This window comes from Salvelinus sp. IW2-2015, unplaced genomic scaffold (genome assembly GCF_002910315.2).
Source record: "Salvelinus sp. IW2-2015 unplaced genomic scaffold, ASM291031v2 Un_scaffold1058, whole genome shotgun sequence".
Lineage (NCBI taxonomy): Eukaryota > Metazoa > Chordata > Actinopteri > Salmoniformes > Salmonidae > Salvelinus > Salvelinus sp. IW2-2015.
The window spans coordinates 121,412-140,673 of NW_019942711.1; the positions used below are offsets into that span (position 1 = coordinate 121,412).

General features: G+C 43.8%; 1 protein-coding gene across 3 annotated transcripts; it reads right to left on the reverse strand.

The window, feature by feature from the left end:
• Positions 1 to 3,581: 3,581 nt before the first annotated feature.
• Positions 3,582 to 17,995, reverse strand: LOC112069612 (protein Hook homolog 2). 3 transcript variants are annotated; one of them, XM_070438623.1, is made up of 22 exons: positions 17,854 to 17,995; positions 16,780 to 16,862; positions 15,756 to 15,828; positions 15,549 to 15,599; positions 13,704 to 13,836; positions 13,302 to 13,369; positions 12,999 to 13,061; positions 12,730 to 12,810; positions 10,849 to 11,012; positions 10,606 to 10,746; positions 10,292 to 10,493; positions 10,059 to 10,169; positions 9,795 to 9,882; positions 9,573 to 9,639; positions 8,566 to 8,703; positions 7,845 to 7,932; positions 7,218 to 7,252; positions 7,019 to 7,101; positions 6,797 to 6,900; positions 6,524 to 6,631; positions 6,358 to 6,433; positions 3,582 to 6,227 (listed from the first exon to the last, which is right to left on the reverse strand). In XM_070438623.1, the coding sequence occupies exons 4-22, from the start codon at positions 15,567 to 15,569 to the stop codon at positions 5,857 to 5,859; spliced, it is 2,142 nt and encodes a 713-aa protein (XP_070294724.1). In that variant the 5' UTR covers positions 15,570 to 15,599; positions 15,756 to 15,828; positions 16,780 to 16,862; positions 17,854 to 17,995; the 3' UTR covers positions 3,582 to 5,856. The 3 variants fall into 3 exon arrangements, with proteins under 3 accessions (XP_070294724.1, XP_070294723.1, XP_023992734.1); XM_070438622.1 differs by having other exon boundaries at positions 17,712 to 17,995; XM_024136966.2 differs by having other exon boundaries at positions 6,000 to 6,227; positions 6,362 to 6,433; positions 17,712 to 17,994.
• Between the last annotated feature and the right edge of the window lie 1,267 nt (positions 17,996 to 19,262).

Genomic DNA, 19,262 nt, shown 5'->3' on the forward strand with positions numbered 1-19,262 from the left:
GTGTCGAGTCCTTCATTTAGGAGGATGTTTTGCTTTTGCCTGACACTTCAGCAAATGGTTACAGTGTCTTAGTTCGCGCCCATACCCGGGCGCGAACCAGGGACCCTCTGCACACATCAACAACTGACATCCACGAAGCATCGTTACCCATCGCTCCACAAAAGCCGCGGCCCTTGCAGAGCAAGGGGAACCACTACTTCAAGGTCTCAAAGCGAGTGACGTAACCGATTGAAACGCTATTAGCGCGCAACACCGCTAACTAGCTAGCCATTTCACATCCGTTACACTCACCCCCCTTTCGACCTCCTCCTTTTCCGCAGCAACCAGTGATCCGGGTCACGGCACCAATGTAACAGCATAACTTTATGGCGTCCCCTCGCCCCGACCACGAACCAGGGACCCTCTGCACACATCAACAACAGTCACCCACGAAGCGTCGTTACCCATCGCTCCACAAAGTCCGCGGCCCTTGCAGAGCAAGGGGAACCACTACTTCAAGGTTTCAGAGCAAGTGACGTCACCGACTGAAAGGTTGCTAGCGCGCACCACCGCTACCTAGCTAGCCATTTCACATCGGTTACATTTGCACGGTAGGTCCGGCCGGCCAGCCAGGTAGGTCCGTCAAGCCAGATAGCTGGTACTAGATACTTAGCTATCTAGTACCAGTCGGCCAGCTGGTCCAATCCGACCGACTGGTCCAATCTGGCTGACCGTTCCTAGCTATCCGGCTGGAATTTATTTTGTAACAGTCGGCCGGCCAGACTGGATTAGACAGTCCACCTGGCCGGACCTATCTGGCTGGCCGGACCTAGCTATCTGGTCGGACTACCTATCTGGTTCTATTGTCATATAAAATATCCTTTTCATGCTTTCACCACCTAATAACGTTGTTCAAGATGTACACTACATGACCAAAAGTATGTGGACACCTGCTTGTAGAATATCTCATTCCAAAATTATAGGCCTTTATATGGAGTTGGTCCCCCATTTGATWGAACAGCCTCCACTCTTCTGGGAAGGCTTTCCACTAGATGTTGGAACATTGCTGTAGGGATTTGCTTCTATTCAGCCACAAGAGCCTTAGTGAGGTCAGGCACTGATGTTGGGCGATTATGCCTGGCTCGCAGTCGGCATACCAATTCATCCCACATGTAATCTAGTCTTCGTCATTATGACTAAAATATCCTTAAGTCTTAGTCACATTTTTGTCAGTTGAATAATAATTTAGCGTAGTTATTTTCAAAATGATGAAAATAGTGGGCCATTTTTGTCAACCAAATGTCCTTTCATTTTAGTCACATCACATTTGTATTGCCTCATTAAACTATAGTAAACATAAATCACTGACTTCCATGTGCACATACATAGCCTTGACCTACCAACATATATTTCTGCTGTTGGGAAGAGTAGGATGTTATGCAGAAAAATGACAAACATAAGAATATATAACAAATTCAGCCTACACAGATACTACACATTACATTAAAAAAACGGACACAGTTTTTTGTTGTTGTTGAGAGTAACAATATCACCAGTGTTACAGGATTTGGTTTTTCCATTTTATATTTAGAGGTCGGACGTTAGCAAGTGGGGCGCATTGATTGGTGTCACCTTGTTAGTTAGTCTGTATTACACCTGTGCTGGTTGGTCATCTCATTAGAAGGAAGGTGTTTCACCTGTGCTATATATGCACAAAAGTATGTGGACACCCCTTCAAATTAGTGGATTCGTCTATTTCAGCCACACCCATTGCTGACAGATTTATAAAATCAAGCACATAGCCATGAAATCTCCATAGACAAACATTGGCAGTAGAATGGCCTAACGGAAGTGCTCAGGGACTTTCAACGTGGCACTGTCATAGGACGCCACCTTTCCAACAAGTCTAAGACGGCTGAATCTGGGTTTCGCGGATACCAGGAGAACGGCCTGCCCCAATGCATAGTGCTAACTGTACAGTTTGGTGGAAGAGGAATAATGGTCCTGGGCTGTTTTTCCTGGTTCGGGCTAGGCCCCTGAGTTCCAGTGAAGGGAAATCTTAACGCTACAGCATACAATGACATTCTAGAAGATCCTGTGCTTCCAAGTTTGTGGAAGGCCCTTTTCTGTTACAGCATGACAATGCCCCTGTGCACAAAGTGAGGTCCATACAGAAATGGTTTGTTGAGATCAGTGTGGAAGAACCTGGCTGACCTCAACCCCATCGAACACCTTTGGGATGAATTGGAACGCAGACTGCGAGCCAGGCCTAATCTCCCACCCTCACTAATGCTCTTGTGGCTGAATGGAAGCCAATCCATGCAGCAAATGTTCCAACATCTAGTGAAAAGCCTTCCTAGAAGAGTGGAGGCTGTTATAGCAAAGGGGTACCAAGTCCATATTAATGCACATGATTTTGGAATGAGATGTTTGAAGAGCAGGTGTCCACAGTTTGTCATGTAGTGTATATTGCCAGTGCCAACATTTTATACTGCAAATGTTGGTACTGGCATATCATATGTCCAACAGACACTGTCCATTTCCAATATATTTAAGCAGTGATTTACCATCGCCAAATTGACAGGCTGAAATCAACACCAACAAGCAAGGGAGAGGAAACACTAGCACTGCTAGGCCGTCCTGAGTTCAACGAGTCGGCGTGTCAGCAATGTAACAGCATGTCCAATTAGTGATGGTAAATGCCCATTGTGATATGTCCATTACACATATATTGCAAGTTTCAACATGTTATACTGCAATTGGACAGTGTCCATTGCCAATATATTTGAATAGGGTTTTACCATCACAAAATAGACGGAATGAAATGACCACCTAAGAGTGAGGGAGAGGAAACACTGACTCATACTGTATATTGCTAATGGACATGTGTGACGTTGCTGGATATTGGCGGGAACTGGAACACCCTGTCGTACACGTCGATCCAGAGCATCCAAACATGCTCAATGGGTTACATGTTTGGTGAGTATGCAGGCCKTGGAAGAACTGGMACATGTTCAGCTTCCAGGAATTGTGTACAGATCCTTGCAACGTGGGGACGTGCATTATCATGCTGAAACATGAGGTGATGGCGGTGGATGAATGGCACGACAATTCAAATTGCCATCGATAAAATGCAATTGTGTTCATGGTCCGTAGCTTATGCCTGCCCATAGCATAACCGCACCACAGGGAACTCTGTTCACAACGTTGACATCAGTAAACCGCTCACCCACACGACACCGGTTGTGAGACCTGTTGGACATACTGCCAAATTCTCTAAAACATTGGTAAAAAAATGAACATTCAATTCTCTGGCAAAAGCTCTGTAGGACATTCCTGCAGTAAGCATGCCAAATTGCACACTCCCTCAAAACTTGAGACAGCTATGGCATTGTGTTGTCACAGAACTGTACATTGTAGTTGCCTTTTCTTGTCCCTAGGACAAGGCGCACCTTTGTAATGATCATGCACTTTAATCAGCTTCTTGATATGCCACACCTGTCAGGTGGATGGATTGTCATGGCACAGAATAAATATTTACTAACAAAAATGTCAACAAATTTGTGCACAACATTTGAGAGATATGCTTTTTGTGCGTATGGTACATTTATGGGATCTTTTATTTCAGCTCATGAAACCAACACTTCACATGTTGCGTTTATATTTTTGTTCAGTAGAGTTTAAGTCCTTTAACTGCATGTTCATTTTGTGCTGGTAAATGTCAATTGTAATATATTGCTAATGGACAGTGTCACCAAGTTATACTGCAATTGGACAGTATATTTGAATAGGGATTTCCAGTCACAGAAAGGACAGGTTGAATTGTACAGGACATATCTGTGCTAGAACATAGCAGTTCAGTTGGAATGTTGATTTACTACTTTGAAATTAAAAGCCTTACTTCCTGATTCAATACCAAATAAACACATCTACTTAAAGAGTAAAACACTAAGTGAAGTTAAATGTAGACACAGTTGTGGTTTCATAGCCTGGTAAATAACATTGCTCAGATAGTTAGTTACACACTTACAGAAGGTTAGGTACAAGTCACAGTTTGGGTACCAAAGAGAAGTTCCATGTTTACACAGATACTGTCAAAGTAATCAGATATATGTAGTGTTCAACAATAGTGTTGCCCTTCACAGGTTCATCTTGAGAAAATTATAGGTAAGAACGTACATAAATTCAGTTGTAAATATGACAAAAAGAGTACAAATTGTCTGTTCATTGGCTAGGTAAGTTCCAGTGTCAGCGAACAGAAGCATCTATAGTTGAGTGCTTCTGCTGAGAATGAGAGAAAAGCTACATACCATTGCCATCTTGAAACCTTACTTCCCTTCAGGATTACACAGTAACAACATCCAGTGTGGCCAGTTTTCCCCCACATATCAATTAACTATGTGAATCAATAACCCCACATTCTGGTTCTCACAAGCACCAGCGTTTCCTACATTCACATCAGTCTAAAGTGGTGTGTGCAACCAATCATAATTCTTAAAACACCCTGTTTCACTCTTTAGAGGGGAAAAATTAAAGTTAAAAAAATAACTAAATGTAGTCCATCAGGAAATCTAGTCAATCATTCAAAGAGTAAATTCCCATATTACAGCTTGAAACAAAAGATTGTTCAATAGTCTGTGCAAATACTTCCAGTAAAATGACAATGACAAAAGAAGACCCATATCTGCTAGTCTTTCAGAGCATCTGCCATTACATGTGAACACCATACTCTAAAGTCCTTCAAAATAGATAGGTTAACAGAGTCATGGACATTTTTCTAGTCTTTCACAAGGAAATGAACCATTATCAAAAGGGAGGAAGTGCTTTTTAGTACACTGTGTACCCTTGCTGAACATTATTATACAGACTAACACAACTACATTAAATGCTGAGGTTCATTTAAAAATAAACCTTTTTTTTTATGACTAGAAAGCTATTCTTCCTGCTCTTCAAACTATAACTAACCAAACAACTCATTACAAAGGAGAAAACAAATAGATGATACAGGTGAAAGAAAAGTCTAAAACACATTCACAGAAATAGAAGAGGTCATGACTATGTGTGCAGAGAAAATGTGTTCCTCTCATATCAAAGACATTGAGCTCTTCTAGATCAGGGGTGCCAAACTCATTTTGCCCCGGGGTCCACATTCAGTCTTCAACAACATTTCCTCACCATCAAAATTGGCAAAAAGTGATGCACCCTGACTGTCATTTTGATGATTATTAGTGATCTGGACACAGTCAATAAACTGTATGAATGTAGGTCCATTACCATTTCTACAGTTTCAAACTTGGTTTTTGTCATTGTAAAAGTATATCGAGTTAGCCCCCCCGCAAAACATCTGGATCCGGACGACACCCCTGTTCTAGCGCTTCACCAGTTTCTCTCACCATGTACATTTAAAAGTGTCAGAGACACAGCACAAGCCAGAATCTCCAAATGACTTGGGCACAAATTAATACAATTCACACAAATTCACCATGATCTCAACCCATAGGTCTCTCTTATTAGTGTTTCCATGTCATAGTAAGAGGATAATATCTATTTAGCCTGATAGTGGGCTGGACAATAAGGGTGAAAATATATAAAAGTAGTAGTAGGGGGGAAGGTAAAGACCCCTACCCTATTGACAGCAGAAATCATCCCTTTCCCTCTCTATCATCATTGTGGCCTTCCAAAGCATTATTCTCAATCTAAACCTTAAGAAAACATCAAATACATTGTAGCTAAAAAGAGGGCTTGAAAGAAATGGAGGGACTGAATGATAAACATTGTCTAAGAATTCCATGACTAAGGATTAGTCGCTCAGCTTCTTTCTATCCACTTCATGTTCCTTCATTCCAGCTCTCATTTAGACCCATTTCTCATCTTTGTTCAAATGAGTCCTGGCAGCTTTGAATGCACTTGAAGGTGCAGTAAGTAGCTCTGCATCGCTGACGCTCCAGAAAATCCTGTAACAGAGATGCCCAGCAGGGGGCAGCAGCAACCTTCACAAAACATCAAGAGGAGAAGTAAAGGCAGAGCAGTGAGAGTAGGAGTACGGAAGTAGTGAACACTAAGATATCGACCATGTTTTGCCTCATCTCCACATCCTCCCCCAGAGTTGATATGTCTTATCTGGGCTGGTGGCGGGCTGCGAGGCCTCTCCTGGCATGGGTGGACTGCCTCTGCTGGGCCAAAAAGGACTGGGCCTGGTTGGAAGGACCCGACCGCTCTCCCACCACCTTCTGATGCAGGGCCATACCCTGGCGAGGGAGAAAGGGAAAGAGAGCCATACCAAAAAAAACAAGACCATTATACAAGTCATTGCAGCACATATCATGCCAACTGCTCTAATACTATGTAGATTAGGCACATACGGAGCGGTTTACTTACTCACCATATTGTACCAGGCACTTATGATGAGTTGCTCCTCCTGGTCATGTCTGGACCTGCTCTTCTCATAGTCATGCTGCACACAGAGGAGTTGTTCATGCATATGGAGGGTCAGACAATGCACCACTCATCTGCATCTCGTCAGTCAATGTAGAGTGGCTCTTACCTCCAGGTGCTGGATCTTCCGGTCTCGCTCAGTCAACTGGTTCTTGAGGGCCTGAACATCAGGAGACACAGTCAGAGGCGGCTGCTTGGGGTCCAGAGTCTTGATCACCTGCACAACGAACACAAACACACACACATACTTGGTGCGGAAATTCTCAACTATGTCACGATGTGCATGTCAATCTTTGACGATATCTGCAACTCAGATTTAAGGCGGCGGCCAAGCACCGTTGTGCTGTATGGATGAGTTTAGTGTCAGGCAGTGTTGACTGACCGTCCTGGCCTTCTCCACGTAGCGCTTGTAGCGCTCCTCCATCAGCTTCATGTCCTCATCCTTCTTCTTCAGGATCTCCTGCAGCTCATCAATCTTCTTCGCCACTGACAGGAGGGAGGTTGAAGAGGAAATATTAATGGCATTTTCAGAGCTTGAAAGTGCTCTTAGATGATACTATTTGATAGCACTGCTCCCAAGGGCAGGAAATAAGAGGCTGCTTACTGTTGCCGTCCGCTTTGGGCTCCAGGTCATCAATGACCTCCCTCTTCTTCTGCAGGTCTGAGTGGGCCTCATGGAGCTTCTCCCTGAGACGAGGACAGAGGAAAAGCATGGAGGAGCCGGACGTGCAAGAATCTACAGAGCGGTAATAATACTCCCTTCACAGGTGCAGTGTGCAAGCAACAGTGATAATAGTACTCACAGGTGCTCCTCAAGCTTCTTCTTCAGCATGGAGGACTGAATGGGGAGGAAGAAAGTCAGTCAACACACAAACTACTGAGAAACAGACTTCTGTCAGACAGACAGAGACACAAATAATAAGCATAATACACAACTGAAGTAGTCAAAGTAAAATCAGAGTCCAGGCAGGGATGGGCCGTACTTACGATGGCCTGATTGGCCGAATGTCAGTCGGTGGGGGCAGGCGGAGAGACAGAGGGGTAGGCGTTAATGGTGAATCAACACAGCAAACAAGGGTTTAAGTTCACACACAAAATCTCAGAGAGCAGTCACAGGCAGGCAGTCAACGAAGGGGAGAGAAGGATACAATCTACAACAGTCCTCAAGGACTATACTGAGGTCTAGGTCTAATTTCCAGTTATAATGACACCAAAATAACAAATGATTAAAAACAACAAAAAACACTAAGACCAATAGATGGTCAACCGATTAAGAGAGATTGGTACTTTCCATTCCTATTCATTTTCAGTATACTGTCTCTGATTGGAGAAGACTGGGTCCACTCAGTGATTGGTATGGACAAGGTAACAGGAGTAAGAGGATGTTAGAGGAGGAGGGGTGAATGAGGAGGGTCTATCTCTCCACTCACATCCTCAGCCTTGCTTCCCTGCTCCTGTAGAGCCTTCTGGAGATCCTCCACCTGGGACCGCAGCTCAGAGATCTGCTGCTGGTTCAACCTGGAAGGATGAGAGAGAGAACAAATAAGAAAAGTAAGAGGGAGAGAAGGGGAAAAGAAGAAAGAATGAGGAAATTTGATTAAGCTGGTTTTGATGAGTGGTGGGAGAGGCTGGCGATGTATACAATGTCACATCAGCTGCTGCATTAGTCCATTCTAGCGGTGTCCCGCCCACCCCCTCCCCTCTCTGTGTGTTGTGGTTCATTAGGGAAAGACTGAGCCACTTCAGCCATACTTCACAGCTCGGGATGCTCTCCTCCTGCTGCTGAAGATGGCTGCCTGCCTCCCACACTCTGGACCCATCGTCACACATGATCCACTCAGAAAAACTGCCCACACACACACGCTGTACGGACAGCCGGGGGACCATCTGGCCCATTGCTGTCCATCCTCCGCTTCGGCCCACACAACAACACACAGACCAGAGGGTGAGCTGACATTTAGCTAGATCGCTCCTCCGTTTAGCCAAATGTGAAACTCAAACAGAAACTCTGGCAATATATACTGTGACTAACATCGTCACTGACTGACCTTGATACATACAATCAAATCACAATGTGCATAACTAAAAACACTGCAGTGGTATTCTTATAGAACATATATTTTATGCATGCCTACACACACACACACACACCTGTTTTGTGTCTCCAGGGTGTTCTGGCTGCGTTGAGACTCCTCCAGCTGACCCTGTACCTCCACCAGTCTCTGTCTGTTGCTCTCCTCCTGGACACACAGCATCTTGTTCTCACTCTGCAGACGCACCACCGTCTCCCTGTGGAGGAAGCAGAAGGGATGAGGTCAAAGAGAGAAGGCAGGAAAGTGGGGCAGAGAGGCAAAGGTCTGTACACTACACACCAACAGAAGTATTCAACGCCGCCTCAGCCAATTTAACAGCAGTGCCATCTGACTGGAAGCCATTCTATTCATGGAGCCAATGGCACATTCTGGTTCTAAAAATAGTGTGGCTGAGGAATAAGACCTTTTATCACAGCTGAACACTATGTTTGGGTGGATCCAGATTTCCATATCGTTCCTGAACCATACCGGGTTTACGGCAGTGCACACAAAGGGCATCATTTCTGTTCAAACACTTACAAATGCTATCAAAGTACTAGCGAATTCCCATAGCGGACGTTAGCTAAATGCTAACAAGCGCAAGCGAACATAAACTAAAAGCAAAGACAGAACTCAGCTCAAAGTTATAGAACTATCTCAAAAGGCTACTCACACTTAATCTAGGAGGGGATTGATTGTCTCTGCTGTAACCAAGAAGCTTGATCTTGCAAGCTAGCCACCTATAGCTAGCAGGTTAGCAAACAAAATGCATAGCTGGAGAAAATGTATTTGGCATTAAGATAGTTAACGTATAGATATATTTAGCTGGCAAACAGTAGTGAATTTCAAGTGTAACTTGATCAGCTCTTGCACTGCTCGACAGTGGACGTCACATGCTCTTAGTAAACAAATATACCATGTGACTGGCTCAACTGAATTGTAGTTAAAAAAAAACATTTCTAAATACCCCGGTACCGCCCAAGCCTACAGTTGAAAATGAGCAATTGAATTCTGACACCACTGTATGTCTATTGATAGGTCAGATAGATAACACCTAACAGATGAAGCTCTCACACACATACATACTTGAACTCTGTGGGCATCATCTCAGAGGCCAGGTTTCCCACTGTGCCAGAGTCCTCACATAAACCACCTGAAGGGGAGAGAGAGAGAGCCAAGATGCAAGGGGAAAATATATCACATTTGTTTTAACAGTCGTCTTATCAACTGCCACAAAAGGTCAAACAACCCCCCTCTACCATCTTGTCATTTAGAAAAACAGATGTTAGCTGTGTCCATTGGACTCACCTGGTTGATTGAGGCCCTTCTGTTGGACCTGTGCACACCTGAGCTCATCATTGGTTTCTCGCAGTGTGTCTCGCTCTGAGATCAAACGCTGGAAAACACATTGGGATAACGTGGGGATTAGACCACTCAATCTGATCCTACTAGAAGTGTTCAAAGTGACTGCCTCAGAATWWCAGAGAGTTTAAATCCACATCCACTTTGACATCATGCCCTTGTAATACATCTTAGCCTGGAGAGGAGTTGTCCCGGGCCATCCTCTCTCACCTCTTTCTCCTTAAGCAGGGCGTCATACTTATCCTGAAGGTTCTTGTACTCAAACTGCCACTTCTCAGCCTTCAGTGCCTCTGACYAATGCTTGGTGTGAAGCTCATGGACCTGACAGCAGGGAGGCAAACACATTCAGGGTCTGAAGAGAGGTCATAGCACCTTATGTCATACACACATTCATCTCCACACCTTTGTTAACCCTCCGCCATTCTCTAGCCCTCTCTGCCCACCTGTCTCTTGTAGGTGTCCAGCTGGGTGCGGACTGAGTTGGCCCTGCGCAGCTCCTCCTCCAGCTCACATGTGCGCTGCATGTAGACAGTGTTGCGCTCCTCCAGCAGTCGCACCTGTCTGCGCAGGTCCCCCAGGTCCTCCAGCTTACGCTTGTACGTCTCTACCAGCGCCTCCAGCCGGCTCACCCGGTCAGACGAATGCCTGTGGGAGGGGAGAGGGTGAGATGGGGAAACCGTTTTGAGGACGGGGCAGGAAAGGAGAGAAGGATAGGAGGCCACAGACTAGTGAGAGGCTGCTCTCCCCCTGGGCTCACCGGAGGATGTCCATCTCATCTTTGAGAGTCTGGGCCTCCTGGGCGAGGCTGGTCAGTTCATCGTTACGGTGAGTGAGGTCCAAAACGTCACGCTCCAGAATCTCCCCTCGCACACGCATGTCATCTCGGCTGTTCTCTAGTCTGTGTCACAAACAGGGGGCAAACAGAAAATGATCAATTAATTGTATCAAAAGAGTACAATGCATTTAGTTTGGAAGTCTATGTTGAGGGTATGACTCTGACCTGTAGTTCTCCTCCTGTAGCTGCTCCATCTGGCTCTGCAGCAGCAGCAGCTTCTTGCCAGTGATGGTGGTGGAAGCATCCTGTGGGTCACTGAGGCTGAGCTTCTCCCTCAGGGACTGTGTCTCCACCTGCAGGGACGACTTCTCCTCCAGGACGGCTGCCAACTGAGGACCAAACACACACACAGACAGTCAGGGGTGGAGAGGCAGAGAGAGAACCAGACAAAGTGGCATGTAACCAAGGCTAGAGAGGGAGGAGACCTAGAGACAAATGAATAAACACTCACACATTGAGTCATAGAAAGTGCTGAGCACAGAAAAAGGACACTTCAAAATACAGAACACCTCCAAAAAACTAATTAACTCATGAAAATGCTGAACACAAATAAGACACTCCACAAGTGCTAAAGAAAAAAGAGCCACACTCACATATCCAGCAACAGACACTGTACATTGCTTGCAAAACATGCAATGTTTTTCCATGAGGGTTGGTGGTAACTTCACATGCACAAACYTCAAAGCAGTTAGTCAGCTGGTCTGCTATGTTCTCKYTCAGSTGGGCCACTTTCTCAATGGAGRAGTTGTTAGCATTACCRCTCAAGGAGGTGAATAGAAAAKCAGATGTCMGAGTCAGTCTGACTAACAGTTACAAAGTGGAGAGACTGGAGAGTGGGCTCAGAAAGGGATGTTGATTAAGGATTCAAGCTAGTGAGGCTTGATGAAAAATGAACTATCCTTGGGGTTATCATGGACAAGAATGTTGGTTGGTGGTTTAGGGTAAAATGTCCACCCTGAATATGTTTATGTGGGTTAGGCAAGCAGGCATGCCAATATTAAAAAGGGGGCGTCTATTACTTACCTGTTGYACATCTTTCCAGTTTGAGCACAGCAAAACTCTACACTGAACTTTAAGGACAAATGGCTTGCTTTAGCATCATACCAGGGAGAAAGTAAAGAACTACATAAACTACTGAGAATTTCTTAATGTGTTGAATGTTACACACTAAGAAATATGCTTTACACATAACCGTGGTAATTGCCTTCTAATCCTAAATACTATACAATGTAATTATTGGGGATCAATGACTTAAGTCTTTGTACCCAATGACATTGCCTAATCAGAGGCAGCATTAGCAGCACAGTTGGCACTGTTTCATAGAAAATAATAGAGGATTCTAGTACCCAAAAGCCCATTTTAGCATGCCATTGAGAACTTTCACCATTTTGAAGTAGTCAACTGGGTGTGGCTTCCTATTGGTTAAGGAAGGATCACATAATTCCATCCAGGACATCAGGAGGGATCAGCCAATGAATTATTTGTGAACAAACATTCCATAACTGCAGGTGGCAGTACATCGCCAACCTTAGCTTTATACCTGTTCAAACAACACACTCCAGGTGGCAGTATGCACCCTTTCAGTTTGTTTACCAACTCAGTAATAGAAGAAAATATACTACTTCAAAATCAGTGGAGGCTGGTGGGAGGAGCTATAGGAGGACAGGCTCATTGTAATGGCTGAAATGGAATAAATGGAACGGCATCAATAATATGGAAACCACATGTTTGACTCCGTTCCTTTAATTCCATAACAGCCATTACAATGAGCCTGTCCTCCTAAAGCTCCTCCCACCAGCCTCCACTGATCAAGATGGCGATGGCCTCAATGGCGCTGCCCGTGCACAGAAGCCAAAATGGGACAGATACAAAGACGATTCCTCTATCACTCTCTATGCACCGTTTACACAACAAACCATCAGGGGGAATCAGTCAAACTGGACAACAATCCTCAGCCAAGCGAATAAATAGGGTCACTTCACTCATGGCAAAGAGCTGCAGATACACACTCAACATGCTAACTAACAAACAGTCCTCTCTGCCCACCTGGTGCTCCAGGTCCAGACAGCGCTGGCCCAGATCCTCCTTRGCCTCCACCTCCTCACTGAGAAAATAATACTTCCTGGACTGCAGACACGGAGAGAAGCACAAGGGAGGTTATAGACAGCACAGTGGGAGGTAGAGAACGAGAGAGATATACCACGAAAGACATGTAAATGAGACGGCAATTGAAGAATAGCGATAAAACCAACTTGCAGGGGAGTGAAAGTTTAAATGTATTCAGAGAAGCAGAGTACGAAGAGAGCGGGTCCCACCTGGTAGTCAAAGTCCCCGTAGGTCTCAGGACTTCCTGGAACAGTTGGCTCTTTAGCTAGGAGCTACACCACAACAACACAGTCAATTGCTGGTTCAAACTCCAGAAAGACAGATCACATGGTGAAACCCATTGTCAATATAGAGGTAATCAGGACAAGTGAGCTATTGCCTGTTTTATAGTGTATAATGCTGTTAAATAGATAAAGGTTTCGGGGAGCAAAGAATTGTGCTTGTAGGTGCAATCTCACAAGAGGACAGACTGATCTACAAAGAGGATAATATCCAAAATACTGATCTCTCACCTCCTGTATGGCTGTCATGACAACATGCTGGACAGACTCCTCCAGGGTCATTATCTGCTGGATTTGCTCTATGAGAAAAAAAACATGGAGGAGGAGTCCACTGAATATCACATCCACATCTGACAGCCAGACACTCAAAACACTTCAAACACACTGCTTTACACACAGTGCAACAGTTTCTCCTGCATTCACATCAAACCCACTAGCTTGTTCATCTGAGGATCACATTGTCTTTTAAAACTCTGTTTTATCATAATCTGTATACAGTACAGAGTTAGGCTTTGTAGGAATGAACCAGTGAATGCTCAGTTTATCAACTCGTGATAATCATTAAATCCTYCATTTTCTCCATAGGTGACTTCCTGTTACCCAGCATGGCCTCCTCTAGCCCAGCTAGCTCACCTTGCTTCTTCTCACAGCTGACAGCACAGCCAAGCACCAACTGCACCAGCTTTCCAAGTTCAGTCACATCTCCAAACTCCCCAATCAGATTGATGTCTGGCAGGTGCTCGTCTGCTACCTGGTGGCCAAGCACCTGTTCATGGAGGGATGGAGACAATGGGGAATTGTGAGAAAATATACAGTTGAAGTCAGAAGTTTACATACACTTTAGCCAAGTTCATTTAAACTCAGTTMTTCACAATTCCTGACATTTAATCCCAGTAAAAATTCCCTGTCTTGGGTCAGTTAGGATCACCACTTTATTTTAAGAATGTGAAATGTCAGAATAATAGGAGAGAGAATGATTTATTTCAGCTTTTATACCTTTCATCACATTCCCAGTGGGTCAGAAGTTTACATACACTCAATTAGTATTTGGTAGCATTGCCTTTAAATTGTTTAACTTGGGTCAAACGTTTTGGGTAGCCTTCCACTAGCTTCCCACAATAAGTTGGGTGAATTTTGGCCTATTCCTCTTGACAGAGCTGGTGTAACTGAGTCAGGTTTGTAGGCCTCCTTGCACACACACACACTTTTTCAGTTCTGCCCACAAATGTTCTATAGGATTGAGGTCAGGGCTTTGTGTTGGCCACTCAAATACCTTGACTTTGTTGTCCTTAAGCCATTTTGCCACAACTTTGGAAGCATGCTTGGGGTCATTGTCCATTTGGAAGACCCATTTGCYACCAAGCTTTAACTTCCTGACTGTCTTGAGATGTGCTGCATGCTTCACAGTTGGGATGGTGTTCTTCAGCTTGCAAGCATCCCCCTTTTTTCTCCAAACATAACGATGGTCATTATGGCCAAACTGTTCTATTTTTGTTTCATCAGACCAGAGGAAATTTCTCCAAAAAGTACACTCTTTGTCCCCATGTGCAGTTGCAAACCGTAGTCAGGCTTTTTTTATGACGGTTTTGGAGCAGTGGCTTCTTCCTTGCTGAGTGGCCTTTCAGGTTGTGTCGATATAGGACTCATTTTACTGTGGATATAGATACTTTGTACCTGTTTTCTCCTGCATTCTCACAAGGTCCTTTGTTGTTGTTCTGGGATTTATTTGCACTTTTCGCACCAAAGTACGTTCATCTCTAGGAGACAGAACACGTCTCCTTCCTGAGAGGTATGACAGCTGCGTGGTTCCATGGTGTTTATACTTGCGTACTATTGTTTGTACAGATGAACGTGGTACCTTCAGGCATTTGGAAATTGCTCCCAAAGATGAACCAGACTTGTGGAGGTCTACAATTGTGGCTGAGTTCCTTTTATTTTACCATGATGTCAAGCAAAGAGGCACTGAGTTTGAAGGTAGGCCTTGAAATACATCCACAGGTACACCTCCAATTACATCAATTAGCCTATCAGAAGCTTCTAAAGCCATGACATGATTTTCTGGAATTTTCCAAGCTGTTTAAAGGCACAGTCAACTTAGTGCATGTAAACTTCTGACCCACTGAAATTGTGATACAGTGAATTAAAAGTGAAATAATCTGTCTGTAAATAATTGTTGGGAAAATTACTTGTGTCATGCACAAAGTAGATGTCCTAACCGACTTGCCAAAACTATAGTTTGTTAACAAGAAATTTGTGGAGTGGTTGAAAAACAAGTTAATGACTCCAACCTAAGTGTATGTAAACTTTTGACTTCAACTGTATGCATTGAGCAATGACATTTCAAATGGACTAAGACATGTGCAAACACTGAGGAACAACTGGAGGAGATTGATCTCTTAAAAGAAATGCAGGAAACATGCATATACCATCCATCCCTTCCTTCCTTCTGATCTTTAATGAGGAAAAGCCTTTACTCACATCATGGTAATACTCAAGCATGCTCTGAAGAATCTTCTTCAGGTTGCTGACCTGGAGGAAAATTAAATAAATCTGAGCTGGAGAATACAGGCATCTTTGCCTTGGTGAAAATACACCATCTTTAAACAGTGAGGCCAGTGGTCACTCTAGGTTGCCTAGGTGACAACCTAGAGGCACTGTGTCATATCCTTCTGTCTCATACTGCACCTTGAGGCGCCAGTTGGCCTCACTCTCCTCCTTGATCCTGCCCAGCCATGCCTCATTAAACCAGGAGGGGTCTCTGTTAACGAGATGACACACTTAACAAGACATATTCTAGGGACATACAATACACAGGAAGCCACAGGGCAGAGTATTTCTAAACTGGAAACCGCAAACTCCCTAATATGTGACACTCAATGAATGTCACAACAAGCAAGCAATCATTGGAAACTTGCTTGAGTTATTATATAAAAAAGACATCATAGAATTGCCATTACCCAATTCAACTAACCTTTAGATAAAAGCACTGCTTGTTTCCAGTTGGACACAAAAACAGATACATTTCTGTGTGTGTGTGTGTGTGTGTGTGCGTGGACAGAAAGGCACACAAATACTACAGCAGATGAGGTATGAAGGTAATTTGGCTTGGACAGACAGTACCCTAAAATGGACAGGCCCTTGCACAAAATCCCACCTGGGCACTATCTGCCAGACCCAGGCCTTGAGAAATATAGACCTATTCCCTATCAAGCGTAGGAATAGAAATAAAACAGACTAACAGCCCATCAACTAACTTTACAAAAAGGCTTTTGAATAGATGATTGAATTTGCTCTAATCAGGTTCTATTCAAAGTAGTTAAAGGCCCAAAACAAAATGTCAGTGTGCAAATGATAATCAAATCGGTCTGTGAATTGAGAATGACTGGGATTGAACGACTCCACAAATCTCTTACTATTGCCATTTGCCAATGTGACAGGGTAATGGGATCTGCAAGTAAGGACCTTTTGCCGCGTTCACATGCTAGTCAGAACTAGGAAATTCAGAAATGTCCAACTTGCTAACTGGTTGCAGTTATACACGTGCCACGTTTATCGAATCAGCAAGTCGGACATTTCTGAGTTTCCTAGTTCCGACTAGCATGTGAAGACAGCATACATCTCCCAGTTTTCCTAAGCTTTGCTGGTGTCTACTCTTTGTGTTAACCCACCACCAACCTCAAAACACACAAAAAAAACGTTGTGCCCTTACATCCTGTGTAGAACGTGTGCAATAGCCACTCCGCTCGTCAGGTCCTGCTTACTGGTGCATGAGGGCACCTGAAATGTCTGTAGCTGGAAGGGTTGGACATGAGGAATGAGAAGAAAATGTGTTAGTGTGTCATTTATTCAACTTGACATGACAATCAATTTGAAATCAACTGATCGAGAAGAGGAACAATGCAAATGCTACTGCCAACACGTTGGGCAAATTGCTTGCTGTTTTAGGATGGGTATCTATTAAGAACTTTGACAACTGTTGATAAAAAACGGGCTTTATTAAAAATACATTTGATTGATTGTGCCGTCTAGAAGTGCTGGAAAGCCATTCTACTTATGTACTGTACAGCTAAAGTGTTTGCTAACCACTAAATGATAGACCTCAGCTAGCTACGTAAATGGCAAGTTGTTTGTAATGCAAGTTAAGAGATCATTCCACATTTCTAGCCAATTTTAATATAGCCTAAACAACCTATATTTGGAGGGTTCATTGCTGAGTTTTTCAACTATGTACCATCTCAATGGTACTCAGAGGCTAGCTAGGAGAGTGACACTGGCTTGCTGGGGCTTGGCTAGACCTTTGTACTGATTGCATTAGATGGTGGCTAACTCAGTTGCTGGCTGGAAACTTGAGCTTGTCCAACAAGTACATTTCTGATGTCGACAGTAGACCATCAAAATAATTTAGCTAGCTAGTTAGTTAGCTTTATTTGACAGTGACAGCTAATTAATGATGTTATTTCTATTTGAGCTGGTTCAAGGCACTATTAACGATAAAATGCCTAGCTACATTACTTGTAAAAACACCTCATTTCGCCACATTTCACTGCTAGCGAGAGGTCGCTTTGGATGACGACTCAGTCTGGCTAGCAAGATATCCCAGTTATCCAACTTGGCATTCATATTTAACTTTGTAAAACTTACCCAATTTAGTAACGAATCGCATAGCTTTGCTTTATCCAGACTCATTTTGGTTTGTCTAACCGATACTCTGCAGTTAGCACACTAGCAATCGAGACTTTCAGCTTCAAATTTGTTTTTAGCTTGGACTATTACGTCAACAAACCTTGGCCTCCTGTTAGTTAGCTTAACTTTCGCGTTTTAGCGCTATTAACCATCCCGGTGAGCCTCCGTATTAACAACATTGTCATGGCAACAGATGACTGTATTTTCATGTGTTGTTGTCACAGAGTTTCTAAACCCAGAGACGCACGCAACATCGCGAGACTTCCGGAAAGCTTGCGAAGGAGACGAGGCCGGGGTTTGGCGTTTGAGAAGTCAATGAGAGAAGTGACAAATTCTTCCTTAGTTGTTAATTTTATCGAAATCGTAAGGCACAACATAGATTCGAGACAATGTACTAAGTATTTGAACATGTTATTACTCCAACCTCGTGAAAGTGATAAACTGACACGTTTTTCGTTATTGCACATGCGCAGCTTGGCGCGAGACAACCATTACACCCGATTACGTGTTTTTGTGCATGAGCAGTTGCCGCGTTCACATGCTAATGCTAATTGGAACAGGGCAACTCCGATATTTCCAACATATAGAATCGTTGAATGCGACACGTGTATAACTATAATCAGTTAGGAGGTTGGACATTTCCGAGTTTCCTAGTCCCGACAAGCACTTGAACGCGGCACCAACTAGCCAACGTCGCCATGACATCGCCTACAAGCGTGATTATAGGGAATTATATTGGAGAAGCAGTTTCTGCCTTCATACTGTACTGTCTTTGTTGTTTGCTCGCCTGTATGTTGCTCAAAACAGAGAGTATTGTAGAGATAATTTGTGGGCGTTATGTTGGGTATGTTTCGAAAACCTTTAGCATGGTTTTTGGAATTAAAACATTTATTTGTTCGAAAATGTTCCACAAAAGAACAGTAGATGGCTCAAGTTGACAAAATGACACAGAACTGAGGAGTGAAGGTGTCTCGAGTCCGAGCAAAACTGATCATGTAGCTAGCCTAGCAGAACAAGTACATAAATCAATTATGTTTAGCAATTAAAATAGAAAACACCATTCCCTCCAGTTGACATATTTAAAAAATAAAATCTCACTTTGTCAAAATGTGTTTATCTAGTGGCTGTAAAGCAAGACACATAATGTATCACAGCAATTTGCCCAATGGTTTCAAAATTATTCCAGTGTCTTAATTCCCTGTGCCTAAGTGCTGATATATCGAGGCCATCTATTCTAGGCATATGCATAGCTCTCACATTGATCTGTCTCCTGAGAAAATGTGCTTTATCAGCTCAATGTGAGGGCCTCCCTGTGTCAACATGCAGACACGCTTATTTTCCTAAGTACTCTATCTCCCTGTTTACACCTCTCCCTTCTTGCTCCAATACTCACAGTTCAACCTGATGTATTTGCCAACTTCCTGTTTGCTCTGGCAGGCCCAACAAGTCAGGTTTCCTCCCTGGCCCACCCACTGTAAGCTACCTGCTCTCCTAGAACGCCTACCTGTG